At 43.2% G+C, this 17,962-nt stretch overlaps 1 protein-coding gene across 1 annotated transcript in view; it reads right to left on the bottom strand.

Annotated features, from left to right (window-relative positions):
* Positions 1 to 2,170: 2,170 nt before the first annotated feature.
* Positions 2,171 to 17,962, bottom strand: part of CCDC93 (coiled-coil domain containing 93) — a 34,923-nt gene continuing 19,131 nt past the window's right edge. Inside the window, exons 9-23 of the mRNA XM_056533618.1 lie at positions 13,555 to 13,638; positions 13,390 to 13,440; positions 13,186 to 13,272; positions 12,980 to 13,096; positions 8,825 to 8,887; positions 8,189 to 8,262; positions 5,132 to 5,213; positions 4,959 to 5,030; positions 4,804 to 4,875; positions 4,463 to 4,571; positions 3,150 to 3,232; positions 2,893 to 2,930; positions 2,727 to 2,811; positions 2,444 to 2,557; positions 2,171 to 2,336 (exon numbers count right to left, since the gene is read on the bottom strand). Coding sequence (XP_056389593.1) covers positions 2,283 to 2,336; positions 2,444 to 2,557; positions 2,727 to 2,811; positions 2,893 to 2,930; positions 3,150 to 3,232; positions 4,463 to 4,571; positions 4,804 to 4,875; positions 4,959 to 5,030; positions 5,132 to 5,213; positions 8,189 to 8,262; positions 8,825 to 8,887; positions 12,980 to 13,096; positions 13,186 to 13,272; positions 13,390 to 13,440; positions 13,555 to 13,638 — 1,185 coding nt within the window. The 3' untranslated portion in view covers positions 2,171 to 2,282. The remainder of the gene's footprint in view (positions 2,337 to 2,443; positions 2,558 to 2,726; positions 2,812 to 2,892; positions 2,931 to 3,149; positions 3,233 to 4,462; positions 4,572 to 4,803; positions 4,876 to 4,958; positions 5,031 to 5,131; positions 5,214 to 8,188; positions 8,263 to 8,824; positions 8,888 to 12,979; positions 13,097 to 13,185; positions 13,273 to 13,389; positions 13,441 to 13,554; positions 13,639 to 17,962) is intronic.

Genomic DNA, 17,962 nt, shown 5'->3' with positions numbered 1-17,962 from the left:
CAGAAAGCGGCAGACCACAAAAAGAAGTTTCCTCACGAGAAATCTTCAAAACCAAAGAAGAATTTTCGTCCCTTCAGAAATAGATAAAAGGAGTACAGTGGTCCCTCAAGTTACAATATTAATTGGTTCCAGGACGACCATTGTATGTTGAAACCATTGTATGTTGAGACCATAACTCTATGGAAACCTGGTAATTGGTTCTGAAGGCACCAAAATGTCATCCAAAAATAGGAAAAAGTGAGGATTAAAGAAAAATAAGTAGATAACTAATAGCGATAAAGCAAATCCTTCCATATAAAAGTAATAAAGATCTGCTGGGAGCTGTAATCACTGTCTATTTCAGTGTTTTCCAAGCCAAAGGCTGTCCGGGCATGCTGGGAGTTGTAGTTTTGCAACAGCTGGGGGCACCCTGCTTGTGAAACACTGGTCTATGTAGAGGACAGCAGCTTCTTCAGGGTCCTGTACAGTACACACAGTGTCCTAAAAAAAAAAAAGTCAAATGGCGCCGCCCTCCCCTGGTGTCCAAAGGAGCAGGTAACCCTGGTACAGGTAAAGAGTACAGAACATGTAATATCTCCCTGTACTGTAGGGGGTGCTACCAGACACCAGTCAGTGCATACACTTCAGTAATACAGGTAAAGTGTACAGAACATGTAATACCTCTCTGTATTGTAGAGGGCGCTACCAGACATCAGTCAGTGCATACACTTCAGTAATACAGGTAAAGTGTACAGAACATGTAATACCTCTCTGTATTGTAGGGGGCGCTACCAGACATCAGTCAGTGCATACACTTCAGTAATACAGGTAAAGAGTACAGAACATGTAATACCTCCCTGTACTGTAGGGGACGCTACCAGTCAGTGTATACACTACAGGAATACAGGTAAAGAGTACAGAACATGTAATACCTCCCTGTACTGTAGGGGACGCTACCAGTCAGTGTATACACTACAGGAATACAGGTAAAGAGTACAGAACATGTAATACCTCTCTGTATTGTAGGGGTAACTCTATTCTACCATCAGTGGAAGGATATAACAACAAACCAGTTCATTCTAAATTCCATCAAGAACGGGTTCAAAATAGAGTTTGTCTCCCCTCCACCTCAATCCTTGCGCACAACAAATCTCAGCACAGAGTCTCTAAACAACCAGCTATTTCAGGGTGTTCAGGATTTGTTGGCTCTGGGAGCAGTCATTCCTGGGAACAGGGCCACTACTCTCGCCTTTTTCTTGTTCTCAAACCAAATGGTTCTTTCAGAACTATAATAAATCTAAAACATCTGGCGGGTAACATATGATTAGTTCCCCAATGTGGGGACAGCGCTGCGCTGATAATTCATTCCCAAGGGGGAGGGGCCAAACCGGTATTGCGGTATGGGGAAAATTCATATCGTGCAGCACAAAAATGTCGGTATTCGGTATGAACCGGTATATTGCCTCCCCCCAAACTCAAAAGTGAAGTGCACATCCCAACGGACCCCATAATAGTAAATGGGATCTGTCGGGGCCCGTTGTGACCAGTCAAAAAGAATGTACGTTAAAGCACATAAAAAAAAAGTGCCTGACGGACGTTCTCTGACGGGGCACAACAGCTGTGTGTAAGGGGCCTTACTATTGCACAGCTCTGCACAATGGAGGCGGGGGGGGGGGGTGGGCGGCTAGCTAAGCTCCCCTGCCTCATCCATATTCCCTACATCCTGAAGGCAGCGGCATCTGTATTCTATTCAGAGAGCAGAGCACTTCCCGCACTTCCCCCCCCCCCCGAAGACATTAGCATATTCATTACAGGGGTGGGCCAGACAGGGACTATGGAGGAGGCAGGGGAGCCAGCTGGCTCCCTGCCTCCATTACACATGTGCATGACAGCATTATCTAAATGCAGGTTACAACCCAACATCCATACGCTGCACACAGAGGAGGATAGCCTACTTTATGTATTTCTACACAGCCAGGAAGACATGAAAAAACAGCCGTGAGCGGTCTGCATGGTCTATAAAGCTCTGGGGGTGAGGTCTCTTACAGATGTCTCTTTGTGGTGCTGCTGTGTTCAGTCACTTCCTGTCCCCCGGCTGTAGACTTGTATTGCCTGCTGTAACTTGATGCCTGATTGGTCTACAGGAGAGAGGTGACCACTCTGACAGGGAATAAGATGCAGGAGGCCAGGACAGGAGGATGTGATATAAATTTATTGGAGGGTCACATGACCAGATCGGTGTCTTTCATTCGCGCGTCTCTTTGTAGACATAACACGGATTCAGGTTACCGTGCTGGATGGCTTCACGGTGCGCGATCTTTCAGTTTACTCAGCAGCACCTCATTTTTGCGACATTCCTAAAAACAGGGAGAGAAGCGGTGATAAGAAGCGCGGTACGTCCGTGATCGTATAAAGGAAATCCTGTCAGGTGACCTGTGGAGGAATCGGCCGCCGCAGTTCTCACCTCCTTAAACTCCTTGACGGTCTTGAAGTACAATCTCTGCTTCTCCAGCATCTCCAGATACTCGTCGTTCAGCTGATCGCGCCTCATCTTATTCTCCTGCTTCTTCTTCTCCATCTGGAAAACACAAGATCCGTCAGTCCTCCAGCCTGGGGGGTCTGCACCTCTCCGAACACCCCCCCCCCCCCCTGCACCGCTCCGAACACCCCCCCCCCCCCTGCACCGCTCCGAACACCCCCCCCCCCCCTGCACCGCTCCGAACACCCCCCCAACATTGTGCTCAAACCTTATTCCTGTTCTGTCTGATCCCGTCCACAATCTGCTCCATCTGCCTGAGGAACTGTTCACGGGTGCCGGTTGACGCCATCGCCCTGAGGGGGTTAAAAAATAAATGAGTGCATTATGGTACCATAGGCAGGGACCCCCACAAGTCCGTCCAAACTCCTACTCACTGCTGGAAGTTGTCATGAATGGAATTCAGCAGATTCACCTGAAAGAGAAGATGGAGACGTCACAATCGGCCAAATGCAGCAAGAATCGCCTCCCCGGCTGGTGAGTGGAGAAATGATAGGACCCCATACAGAAACAAAGGCCCAAGCCCCCGAAAAAAGGCAAAGGGAGGGGGGATGGGACAGAGCTGAACCAAGCATGGGAAGGGGGGAGTCTCTATACCTCTTAATAAATGATGAACTTCCCCTGGACCACTTACCTCCTTCTCCAGGTAAAGCTTCTTATCATCCAAGGTGTTGTACAAGGTGAAGAACTGTTTGGTCTCCTTGTGAGTGGCTGAGACTGTAACACAAGAGTTTGGGATTGAAGGGGTTATCCAGGAAAAAACTTTTTTTTTTTTTTTAAATATATCAACTGGCTCCAGAAAGTTAACCAGATTTGTAAATTACTTCTATTAAAAAATCTTAACCCTTTCAGTACTTATGTGCTTCTAAATTAAGGTTGTTCTTTTCTGTCTAAGTGCTCTCTGATGACACGTGTCTCGGGAACCACCCGGTTTAGAGGAGGTTTGCTATGGGGATTTGCTTCTAAACTGGGCGGTTCCCGAGACATATTGAAAAACTTCAACCTCTCCTTCCCATCCCCTAAGGGGGTTCATGTTTGACCTATCGGACTACTACTCCCTTTCATTATGTCATATTTGTGCTTTTGATGTTCCGATTGTTATTCAGTGTTTCATTTGAATCCCCCTTTATGTAAAATTGCTTAATATGTCAATATTTTTCTATGTTAAAAAAATAAATAAAATGTTTTAATTTGAAAAAAACAAAAACAAAAAAACTTCAACCCCCTTAGCCCTTTAGGGCAGTTTTTCCCAACCAGGGTGCCTCCAGCTGTTGCAAAACTACAACTCCCAGTAAGCCCGCACAGCCAACGGCATGCTGGGAGTTGTAGTTTGCAACAGCTGGAGGCACACTGATTGGAACCCAATGCTCTAGGGTTATAATAAGAAGTAGTCATTTTGTTTGTAAGGGCATGTTCACACTATGGATTATGAACGGAATCATCGCTCGCAGAATTTCGCGAGCGGAGATTCCATTCTGGCGGCCGCTGCTGCAATACTTTGACCACGCGGCACTGCGCCGTCACCATTGACAACTATGCAGCGTTCGCCGACTTCCGTGCAAAGAATTAACAAGTTCTTTCTTTGCGCTGAACAATTTCAGTGGCGGAATTCTGCGCCACTGAAACTCCGTCTCGCGGAAACCGATTCACACTGATGTTTATGTTCACAGCACGTAATTCGGCGGGAATTACGTAGTGCGAACATACCCTAAGGCTGGGTTTGCATCAGACCCGTTAAGGATCCGATTGGCTTTTTTTTTTGAGCCGATTTGTCCCGACAGCCCCCATTCACTTCCATGAGGGTCCGTCGGTGATCCGGTAATTTTACGTGATTTTAGCGGAGAAAAAGATAGAGCTTGCGCTATTTTATTTCTCCTCTAAACTCCCGTCCTTCTGGCCGAATAGCGACAATGTGAACGAGGCCTAAGCTGTAATAATAAAAAACACCTTGTCCGTAGAGCTCGATGAACCTCTTCTGATACTGCGTCAGCTCCGCTCGACTGGGAACCTCATCGATTTTGCGCTGTAAAATGGCGATTTCCCGATTCCTTCGAGCCTGGGGACAGTAATCAGGACAAGGAATCAATATCTTCTAATATAAAAGGACACTACTAAAGCAGTGTTTTCCAACCAGGGTGCCTCCAGCTGTCTCAAAACTACAACTTCCAGCATGCCCGGACAGCCGAAGGCTGTCCGGGCATGCTGGAAGTTGTAGTTTTGCAACAGCTGGAGGCACTCTGGTTGGGAAACCCTGCACTATACCCTCTCAATCTTCCGTCATCACTCACCAGGAGGAGCCGGATCTTCTGCAGTTTCTCGCGTTCCGCTTTGTGCTGCTGTTCAAACAACGACGATCTCTCCTGAGAACACAAGACACCTACATGATCCCGACCCAACGGCAGCCGCTCCCAGACATCACCGACCCCCCGGCATCGCCTGTTACCTTCTCCTCCCCGCTCTCCGCCATCTCAGCTTTTAAGGTCTCGATGTTCTGCTGCAGACGGGTCATCTCCTCCTGGGGGCAGCACAGTGGGCAGTGGGGTAAGTATTGTTATTTTAGGGTACAGGACCTTAGATAATAGGGTCATCACACCCCACCGGCTGCAGAGGACTCACCCGGCAGTGCGCCCGGAACTGCTGCTCCTGAGACTTCAGACTCTCGTTCATGGCGACCAGCGATCGCAGCTTCTGTAAGACTCTGCAGACACAGGCGGTATGGATTACAAAGACAGAACCGAGAAGGGGCACAAACTAAAGCCCTGCCGGGACTGGTTTTTCAATCCCACTCCCGCCCGTTCCCGATAACTTTTTTTTACCAATCCTGCCAACATAGGAATGTACAGACACTAGGGTGCAATGCTCTGCACATACTCCCCCTGTATAGCAGTGTGTATAGTGCTATACATGGGGGGTATGTGCAGAGCATTGCACTCTAGTTTATGTGTAGATGCGAATAGCAGTGACTGTGCAGACTCCTGGGTCACTGACTGATGCAATGCTCTGCATATACCTGGCCTACGGGGATGTATGAGGGCTAATTTTTTTTTTTTTTTTTGAGCCGTGATCTGTCGTTTTTATTGGTGCCATTTTTGTTTTAACCCCTTTATGACCAAGCGATTTTCAGTTTTTGCACTTCCGTTTTTTTCCTCCTTACATTTTAAAAATCATAAGCCTTTCAATTTTGCACCTAAAAATCCATATGATGTTTTTTTTTTTCTTTTGCGCCACCAATTCTACTTAGCAGTGACATCAGTCATTTTACCTAAAAATCTATGGCGAAACGGAAAAAAAAAATCATTGTGAGACAAAAGTGAAGAAAAAAAAAAAACGCCATTTTTAAACTTTTGGGGGCTTCCGTTTCTACGCAGTACATTATTCAGTAAAAATGACACCTTCTCTTTATTCTGTAGGTCCATACGGTTATAATGATCCCCTACTTATATAGGTGATTTTGTCGCACTTCTGGAAAAAATTATAACCACATGCAGGAAAATGTATATGTTTAAAATTCTCATCTTCTGACCCCTATAACTTTTTTTTCCCCACTAACAGGGCGGTCATTTTTTGTGCCGTAATCGGAAGTTTTTATCGGTAGCATTTTCGTTTTGATCGCTTTTTATTCATTTTTTTTTTATGGTATAAAAAGTGACCAAAAATACGCTATTTTGGACTTTGGAATTGTTTTGCGCGTACAGTTTACCGTGCGGTTTAATTAATGATATATTTTTATGGTTCGGACATTTACGCACGTGACAATACCACATGTTGGTTTTTATTTACACACTTTTTTTTTTTAAATGGGAAAAGGGGGTGATTCAGATTTTTATTAGGGAAGAGGTTAAACAACATTTAATAACTTTTATTTTCCTTTTTTTATTCAGTGTTATAGCTCCCTCTAGTGGCTATAATACTGCATAGACTGATTGCAGGCACTGTTCAATGCACTGCCATAGGAATGCATTGATCAGTGTTTTCTGCGCTTGATTGCTCAAGCCTGGATTTCAGGCTTGGAGCAATCAAACGCCGATCGGACAGACGGGAAGAAGGGAGGGCACCTCCCGCTATCCTCTCAGCTGTTCGGGACGCCACGATTTCACTGCGGCGGTCCCCAACAGCTCAGCTGAGCTAGCAGATATGGATTTCTCCCGTTTTAGACGCCGCAATCAACTTTGATCGCGGCGTCTAAAGGGTTAATACCGGACATCAGCCCGATCGGCTATGTCAGGTATTAGCCGCGGGTCCCGGTTGCTGATAGCAACCGGGACCCTGCAGATATGAAGCGCGCTCAGCTTCTGAGCACGCTTCACAGATCAAGAGTGGCCATAGGACATAAGTATATCCTCCCCAAAAATAACACACAACAATATGAGGGGAATTCATCAAACAATTTAGACTTTTTTTTTTTCATCTAAATTTGTCGCAGGAAAATTTGCAGGCTGGTCCAGTGCAACTTTTCCTGCAACATTTCATTTACACTGTTTAATTTTTATGACCATGAAGTCATGTGATTTAGATCACTTTGTGCAATGGTCATTAATTTATCGTGTGCGACTTTTCTGCACTGGGCCGGATTTTAGAAGAAATCACAGGGCAATCCAACCCTGTCCATGCGACAATTAAGGTCCGTGCGACTTTTAATACAATCATCTCACGGCCGCTACTGCTCTGAAACATTTACCGTATTTTTCGCTGTACAAGACGCACTTTTTCTTCCCCAAAACTGGGGGGGGGGGGGGAAGTTTGTGCGTCTTATACGGCAAATACACATTAAAACTCTGTCCTATCGCGGCGGTTCCTGCGGCCATCAACGGCCAGGACCCATGGCTAATACAGGACATCACTGATCGCGGTGATGCCCTGTATTAACCCTTCAGACGTGGTGATCAAAGCTGACCGCTGCGTCTGAAGCGAAAGTGACACTAACCCGGCTGTTCAGTCGGGCTGTTTGGGACCGCCGCGGTGAAATCACGGCGTCCCAAACAGCTTACAGGACACCGGGAGGGACCTTACCTGACTCGGTGTCTGCTCCGTGCCGGGATCCCCTGCATGGCCGGCGCTCTCCATCGTCGTCATCACGCACGTCATCCAATAGGAGCGGCGTGCGTAGCGACGTGATGGCGGCAAAGGAGAGCGAGGATACCGGGCAGCAGAGACGTTCCAGAGCGACGGGGACACCCAGGGGACACGGCGACAGCGTTGGAGGGCGACATCCAGGGCAGCGGTGACGGGTCCGGAGCGGCGGGGACACATGAGTATAACCTCCTATACCAGTGGTCTTCAACCTGCGGACCTCCAGATGTGCAAAACTACAACTCCCAGCATGCCCGGACAGCCGTTGGCTGTCCGGGCATGCTGGGAGTTGTAGTTTTGCAACATCTGGAGGTCCGCAGGTTGAAGATCACTGTCCTATACTTTACATTGTATTTGGTTCAGAATCTTTTTTTTCTAGATTTTCCTCTTGGGGGCGTCTTATATGGCGAAAAATGCGGTAATCAGAGCCGTTCAGTGGGCATTCATTAACGTCTGTGGGCTATTTGATAAATTTGGAGCACGGCTGCCACTTTCCCCGAAACGTTTTGGTCTAAAGTGAACAAAAAGCAAGTTCACATTCGGTAAATGCCCCTCTATGTGTCAGATAAGATAGGGTTAACGCATACAGGAAACGTCACCCACCCCGGATCTGCTGTGGACTCCACCTTCTCCAGCGCCGCCATCTCCTCATCCAGCTTCTCAGTGTAACTGGCAACCTGCAGAGTAAATCACAAGTGCAGGTAGGTGAAAGGTCGGGGCAGCAGCAGGCACCGGGGTCGGGGCAGCAGCAGGCACCGGGGTCGGGGCAGCAGCAGGCACCGGGGTCGGGGCAGCGGCAGGCACCGGGGTCGGGGCAGCAGCAGGCACCGGGGTCGGGGCAGCAGCAGGCACAGGGGTCGGGGCAGCAGCAGGCACAGGGGTCGGGGCAGCAGCAGGCACAGGGGTCGGGGCAGCAGCAGGCACAGGGAGCGGGGGAGCAGCAGGCAAAGGAGGTGGGGCAGGGCAGCGACAGGAAATTAGTAGGGTAGCAGCAGGCAATGGGACAGGGGCAGCAGGCACAAGAAAGGGGCAGCAGCAGGCAATTGGGTCAGGGCAGCAGTAGGCACAGGGGAGGGGCAGTGGCAGCAGCAGGCAAAGGGAGCGGGGCTGCGGCAGATAACAGAGGAGAGGTAGCAGCAGATAACAAAGGAAGGGTCAGCCGCAGGCAGCAGGAACCAGGAAGAATGTGGTGGATGAAGGGCAGCGGTCAGCAGGGGGCAGGGTATCAGGGGTTCTCACCTCCGTCAGCTTCTTCTTTGCTTCATCACATTCCGCCTGTAGCTCTGAGGATTTTACTTTCAGCTAAAATCAGAGACAAAATTTATATTGAAAAAAGGAAAGTGCAGCGTCACCGAGTCCCATGAACAGAAGCAACTTAACCCCTTCATGACCCAGCTAAAAAAAAATTCCTCCTCCTTCTAAGGCCCATAACTTTTTTACTTTTCGCCTGACAAAGTTGTATTAGGGCTTATTTTCTGCGTGACGAGTTGTTGTACTTTACACTGAAATATCATCATATAACGTATTACGAAGCCAGAAAAAAATTATACGTAGGGCAAAATTGAAAAAAGAAATATGGAACTGCACAATTTTGTAGGGCAATGATTTTTTCGGGGTTAAAAATACGGTAACTCTTACATACTATATTCTATGGGTCAGTATGATTCCAATGATACCAAAGTTAAATAACTTTTGCTACGTTTTATAGTTTAAAAAAATGAAAACTTGGAAAAAAAATAAATAAATTTCACCATGTTTTCCCCTCTATAACCTTTTTATTTTTCCACCTATGGGGCGGTGTTAGGGTTTGTTTTCTTGCGCCATGAGCTGTAGTTCTTGCTTTTTGGTCACGTTTTATTAATACATTTTTTTCTTTTGGGATATAATGTAACCAAAAATCAGCAACTTTGGCGTTGTTTTTGACTTTTTTGGGGTTTACGCTCTTCACCGCGCAGGATCAGAAACATAATAATTTAATAGTTCGGACAATTACGACGTGATACCAAATATGTGTATTTTTCTTGTTTGTACAGTATTTTATAAAAAAAAATTGAAAAGGGGGAGATTTGATTTTTTATTCGGGGGGAGGAATTTTTTTGTATATATTTTTAAACACTTTTTTTTAATTTATTTTTTTAAACAAACTTTTTGCTCCCCCCCCTTTGGGCCTATCATAAGTCATCATTAAATGGTTTACGTAGATAAATGTAATTCTATTGCATTACATTGATCCATGAAATCTGTGCTTGATTGCTAAGGGCTGCCAAAGGCAGTATTAAAGGGGTACTAGCGTGGAAAACTTTTTTTTTTTTTTTTTTTTTTAAATCAACTGGTGCCAAAGAGATTTGTAAATTCCTTCTATTTAAAAAAAAAATAAAATCTTAATCCTTCCAGTACTTTTTAGGGGCTGTATACTACAGAGAAAATGCTTTTCTTTTTGGATTTCTCTTCTGTCATGACCACAGTGCTCTCTGCTGATCTCTGCTGTCCAGAGCAGCATATGTTTGTTATGGAGATTTTCTCCTGCTCTGGACATTTCCTAAAATGGACAGCAGAGGTCAGCAGAGAGCACTGTGGTCGTGACAGAAGAGAAATCCAAAAAGAAAAGAATTTCCTCTGTAGTATATAGCCGCTAATAAGTACTGGAAGGATTTCAAAATTTTTTTTACAGAAGTAATTTACAAATCTGTTTAACTTTCTGGCACCAGTTGATTTAAGAAAAAAAAAAAAGGGGAGTACCCCTTTAAGCAATCACAGTGCCAGGGAAGACGCCCAGGACAAGGTAAGGCCTCGGGCTTCTCAGGCAACCCATAGCACCCCCCCGCAATTACATCATGGAGGGGCTATGGGACCACTAGACACCGGGGATTACTGTCATTTAATGTTTAAAGGGGTATTCCAGGAAAAAAAATTTTTTTATATATCAACTGGCTCCAGAAAGTTAAACAGATTTGTAAATTACTTCTATTAAAAAATCTTAATCCTTCCAATAATTATGAGCTGCTGAAGTTGAGTTGTTCTTTTCTGTCTGGCAACAGTGCTCTCTGCTGACATCTCTGGTTGTCTCGGGAACTGCACAGAGTAGAAGAGGTTTGCTACGGAGATTTGCTTCTACTCTGGACAGTTCCCGAGACAAGTGTCATCAGAGAGCACTTAGACAGAAAAGTACAACTCAACTTCAGCAGCTCATAAGTACTGAAAGGATTAAGATTTTTTAACCCCTTAACGACGCAGGACGTATATTTACGTCCTGCGCCAGCTCCCGCGATATGAAGCGGGATCGCGCCGCGATCCCGCATCATATCGTGTCGGTCCCGGCGCTAATCAACGGCCGGGACCCGCGGCTAATACCACACATCACCGATCGCGGCGATGTGCGGTATTAACCCTTTAGAAGCGGCGGTCAAAGCTGACCGCCGCTTCTAAAGTGAAACAAAGTATCCCGGCTGCTCAGTCGGGCTGTTCGGGACCGCCGTGGTGAAATCGCGGCGTCCCGAACAGCTGATCGGACACCGGGAGGGCCCTTACCTGTCTCCTCGGTGTCCGATCGACGAATGACTTCTCCGTGCGGCGAGATCCAGGCAGGAGCAGTCAAGCGCCGATAATGCTGATCACAGGCGTGTTAATACACGCCTGTGATCAGGATGAGAGATCAGTGTGTGCAGTGTTATAGGTCCCTATGGGATAACAATGATCAGTATAAGAGATCAGTGTGTGCAGTGTTATAGGTCCCTATGGGATAACAATGATCAGTATAAGAGATCAGTGTGTGCAGTGTTATAGGTCCCTATGGGATAACAATGATCAGTATAAGAGATCAGTGTGTGCAGTGTTATAGGTCCCTATGGGATAACAATGATCAGTGTGTGCAGTGTTATAGGTCCCTATGGGACCTATAACACTGCAAAAAAAAAAGTAAAAGAAAAGTGTTAATAAAGGTCATTTAACCCCTTCCCTAATAAAAGTTTGAATCACCCCCCTTTTCCCATAAAAAAAATAAAACAGTGTAAAAAAATAAATAAATAAACATATGTGGTATCGCCGCGTGCGTAAATGTCCGAACTATAAAAATATATCATTAATTAAGCCGTACAGTCAATGGCGTACGCGCAAAAAAATTCCAAAGTCCAAAAAAGCGTATTTTGGTCACTTTTTATAACATTAAAAAATGAATAAAAAGTGATCAAAAAGTCCGATCAAAACAAAAATCATACCAATAAAAACTTCAGATCACGGCGCAAAAAATGAGTCCTCATACCGCCCCGTACGTGGAAAAATAAAAAAGTTATAGGGGTCAGAAGATGACATTTTTAAACGTATACATTTTCCTGCATGTAGTTATGATTTTTTCCAGAAGTACAACAAAATCACCTATATAAGTAGGGTATCATTTTAACCGTATGGACCTACAGAATAAAGAGAAGGTGTTATTCTTACCGAAATATGCACTGCGTAGAAACGGAAGCCCCCAAAAGTTACAAAATGGCGTTTTTTTTTCGATTTTGTCGCACAATTATTTTTTTTCCCGTTTCGCTGTGCATTTTTGGGTAAAATGACTAATGTCACTGCAAAGTAGAATTGGCAACGCAAAAAATAAGCCATAATATGGATTTTTAGGTGGAAAATTGAAAGGGTTATGATTTTTAAAAGGTAAGGAGGAAAAAACGAAAGTGCAAAAACGGCAAAATCCTGAGTCCTTAAGGGGTTAATAGAAGTAATTTACAAATTTGTTTAACTTTCTGGAGCCAGTTGATTTTATAGTTATATAGTTGATATATATATATATATATATATAAAAGTTTTTGCCTGGAATTCCCCTTTAAATGCTGTGATCTGTAGATCACGGCATTTAACCAGTTTAATGCCAGACATCGGGGCGTCATGTCCGCTCACACAACCCATGACGTACATGTATGTCAAGGGTCGGGAAGGGGTTAAGGGAAACACCACGTTGTCCAGTCATACGAGATTCAAGATGGCCGCAGAGGAATGAAAGGTAAATGCATCCGGTCACCGAAGCAACATGATAATGGATCAATGCACCAGGTTATAGAACTGTGTTGACTTCACACAGAACCTGATCATCTGCACTACAACTCCCAGCATGTCCTGACAGCCTGATGAAGAGCAATGAGTTGGAGACTAGTGCTATAGGATCAGGGGCTACCAACCAGGAGGCCTCCAGCTGTTGCACAACTACAACTCCCAGCATGCCCGGACAGCCTACGGCTGTCCGGGCATGCTGGGAGTTGTAGTTGTGCAACAGATGGTTGCACCCTGGTTTTAAAAAAAAACACTTCTCTATAGTCAAATTTACTATTCTGTAGTCTAGAAAAGCAGAGTGATGAACCCCAGGCCCAGCGAGGACAATGGCGGCCATGTTCTGTTCTATACCTGTTCCAGGGCTTTAGTCCTCAGGGCCATCTGTTTGTTCAGAGACGCCGCTTTCCTGCGATGCTGCTGCGCCGGCCCCATGTGCTCCGGCCGCTCCTCCGCGCTGAGCTCCGATTGCTGGCGGACACGGAGAGGGTATGATAGGGTGACGAGCTGTATCCTCGCAGCGCCCCCCCCCCCCCCCGCTGACAGGACGCGGCACTCACCTTCTCTGCGTATTCGGACGCCATCTGCTTTATCTCGTGTGACTGTAACCCTACGATCTGTCCGACCGTGCTCGCCGTCAGCCGACCCTGCGAGAGTCGAGAGACATTAGCCGTTCAGGTAGAGGGGCAGCAATCTGTGAGGCCGCAGTCACATGATATGTGTAGGCGGAGCCACTGTCTTGTGTAGCCCCGCCCACCACTCACCTGCTCCAGGTCCATGGCCTCCATCCCCGTCATTAGGGCCTTGATGCGAAGCTTTTACACAAAAAAATATATATATTAAGAGAACAGATCCCCGGATCCCTCCAAATGGATCCCTTCACCCCCCCCCCCCCGCCACCATACTTACATGGGATAATGGTCACTTACCTCCTCCTGCGCTTGTAGCTCCTCCTCTTCCTTTAAGTCTCCTTTGACCAATCCAGAAGTGACCGGCAGCTTCTGATCCTCCCGCTGCGCCGAGGACGAGACAAAAAAACGGAGAAATAAATAAGAACAGAGAAAAAAGAACGGACAGCGAACAACCAATCAGCTGTATCCAGCATCACATGATATATTATACAGTAGTGACATCACCGCTCTCCAGATATATATTATATTATACAGTAGTGACATCACCGCTCTCCAGATATATATTATATTATACAGTAGTGACATCACTGCTCTCCAGATATATATTATATTATACAGGAGTGACATCACCGCTCTCCAGATATATATTATATTATACAGTAGTGACATCACCGCTCTCCAGATATATATTATATTATACAGTAGTGACATCACCGCTCTCCAGATATATATTATATTATACAGTAGTGACATCACCGCTCTCCAGATATATATTATATTATACAGTAGTGACATCACCGCTCTCCAGATATATATCATATTATACAGTAGTGACATCACCGCTCTCCAGATATATATTATATTATACAGTAGTGACATCACCGCTCCCCAGATATATATTATATTATACAGTAGTGACATCACTGATCTCCAGATATATATTATATTATACAGTAGTGACATCACCGCTCTCCAGATATATATTATATTATACAGTAGTGACATCACTGCTCTCCAGATATATATTATATTATACAGGAGGTGACATCACCGCTCTCCAGATATATATTATATTATACAGGAGGTGACATCACCGCTCTCCAGATATATATATATTATATTATACAGGAGGTGACATCACCGCTCTCCAGATATATATTATATTATACAGTAGGTGACATCACTGCTCTCCAGATATATATTATATTATACAGTAGTGACATCACCGCTCTCCAGATATATATTATATTATACAGGATATGACATCACCGCTCTCCAGATATATATTATATTATACAGTAGTGACATCACCGCTCTCCAGATATATATTATATTATACAGTAGTGACATCACCGCTCTCCAGATATATATTATATTATACAGTAGTGACATCACCGCTCTCCAGATATATATTATATTATACAGTAGTGACATCACCGCTCTCCAGATATATATTATATTATACAGTAGTGACATCACCGCTCTCCAGATATATATTATATTATACAGTAGTGACATCACCGCTCTCCAGATATATATTATATTATACAGGAGGTGACATCACCGCTCTCCAGATATATATTATATTATACAGTAGTGACATCACCGCTCTCCAGATATTTATTATATTACACAGCAGTGACATCACCGCTCTCCAGATATATATTATATTATACAGTAGTGACATCACCGCTCTCCAGATATATATTATATTATACAGTAGTGACATCACCGCTCTCCAGATATATATTATATTATACAGGATATGACATCACCGCTCTCCAGATATATATTATATTATACAGGAGGTGACATCACCGCTCTCCAGATATATATTATATTATACAGTAGTGACATCACTGCTCTCCAGATATATATTATATTATACAGTAGTGACATCACCGCTCTCCAGATATATATTATATTATACAGTAGTGACATCACCGCTCTCCAGATATATTATATTATACAGTAGTGACATCACCGCTCTCCAGATATATATTATATTATACAGTAGTGACATCACCGCTCTCCAGATATATATTATATTATACAGTAGTGACATCACTGCTCTCCAGATATATATTATATTATACAGTAGTGACATCACCGCTCTCCAGATATATATTATATTATACAGTAGTGACATCACCGCTCTCCAGATATATATTATATTATACAGTAGTGACATCACCGCTCTCCAGATATATATTATATTATACAGGAGGTGACATCACCGCTCTCCAGATATATATTATATTATACAGCAGTGACATCACTGCTCTCCAGATATATATTATATTATACAGTAGTGACATCACCGCTCTCCAGATATATATTATATTATACAGTAGTGACATCACCGCTCTCCAAATATATATTATATTATACAGGAGGTGACATCACCGCTCTCCAAATATATATTATATTATACAGGAGGTGACATCACCGCTCTCCAGATATATATTATATTATACAGGAGGTGACATCACCGCTCTCCAAATATATATTATATTATACAGTAGTGACATCACCGCTCTCCAGATATATATTATATTATACAGGAGGTGACATCACTGCTCTCCAGATATATATTATATTATACAGGAGGTGACATCACTGCTCTCCAGATATATATTATATTATACAGTAGTGACATCACCGCTCTCCAGATATATATTATATTATACAGTAGTGACATCACCGCTCTCCAGATATATATTATATTATACAGTAGTGACATCACCGCTCTCCAGATATATATTATATTATACTGTAGTGACATCACTGCTCTCCAGATATATATTATATTATACAGTAGTGACATCACTGCTCTCCAGATATATATTATATTATACAGGAGGTGACATCACCGCTCTCCAGATATATATTATATTATACAGGAGGTGACATCACTGCTCTCCAGATATATATTATATTATACAGGAGGTGACATCACTGCTCTCCAGATATATATTATATTATACAGGAGGTGACATCACCGCTCTCCAGATATATATTATATTATACAGGAGGTGACATCACCGCTCTCCAGATATATATTATATTATACAGTAGTGACATCACTGCTCTCCAGATATATATTATATTATACAGTAGTGACATCACCGCTCTCCAGATATATATTATATTATACAGTAGTGACATCACCGCTCTCCAGATATATATTATATTATACAGTAGTGACATCACCGCTCTCCAGATATATATTATATTATACAGTAGTGACATCACCGCTCTCCAGATATATATTATATTATACAGTAGTGACATCACCGCTCTCCAGATATATATTATATTATACAGTAGTGACATCACTGCTCTCCAGATATATATTATATTATACAGTAGTGACATCACCGCTCTCCAGATATATATTATATTATACAGTAGTGACATCACCGCTCTCCAGATATATATTATATTATACAGTAGTGACATCACCGCTCTCCAGATATATATTTATACAGTAGTGACATCACCGCTCTCCAGATATATATTATATTATACAGTAGTGACATCACCGCTCTCCAGATATATATTATATTATACAGTAGTGACATCACCGCTCTCCAGATATATATTATATTATACAGTAGTGACATCACCGCTCTCCAGATATATATTATATTATACAGTAGTGACATCACCGCTCTCCAGATATATATTATATTATACAGTAGTGACATCACCGCTCTCCAGATATATATTATATTATACAGTAGTGACATCACCGCTCTCCAGATATATATTATATTATACAGTAGTGACATCACCGCTCTCCAGATATATATTATATTATACAGTAGTGACATCACTGCTCTCCAGATATATATTATATTATACAGTAGTGACATCACCGCTCTCCAGATATATATTATATTATACAGGAGGTGACATCACCGCACATCAGATATATATTATATTATACAGTAGTGACATCACTGCTCTCCAGATATATTATATTATACAGTAGTGACATCACCGCTCTCCAGATATATATTATATTATACAGTAGTGACATCACCGCTCTCCAGATATATATTATATTATACAGTAGTGACATCACTGCTCTCCAGATATATATTATATTATACAGTAGTGACATCACCGCTCTCCAGATATATATTATATTATACAGTAGTGACATCACCGCTCTCCAGATATATATATTATATTATACAGGAGGTGACATCACCGCACATCAGATATATATTATATTATACAGTAGTGACATCACCGCTCTCCAGATATATTATATTATACAGTAGTGACATCACCGCTCTCCAGATATTTATTATATTATACAGTAGTGACATCACTGCTCTCCAGATATATATTATATTATACAGTAGGTGACATCACCGCTCTCCAGATATATATTATATTATACAGTAGATAACATCACCGCTCTCCAGATATATATTATATTATACAGTAGATAACATCACCGCTCTCCAGATATATATTATACAGTAGTGACATCACCGCTCTCCAGATATTTATTATATTATACAGTAGTGACATCACTGCTCTCCAGATATATATTATATTATACAGTAGGTGACATCACCGCTCTCCAGATATATATTATATTATACAGGATGTGACATCACCGCTCTCCAGATATATATTATATTATACAGGAGGTGACATCACTGCTCTCCAGATATATATTATATTA

The sequence above is a fragment of the Hyla sarda genome, chromosome 8 (assembly GCF_029499605.1).
Source record: "Hyla sarda isolate aHylSar1 chromosome 8, aHylSar1.hap1, whole genome shotgun sequence".
Lineage (NCBI taxonomy): Eukaryota > Metazoa > Chordata > Amphibia > Anura > Hylidae > Hyla > Hyla sarda.
This window is presented reverse-complemented; position numbering and strand designations above follow the sequence as displayed.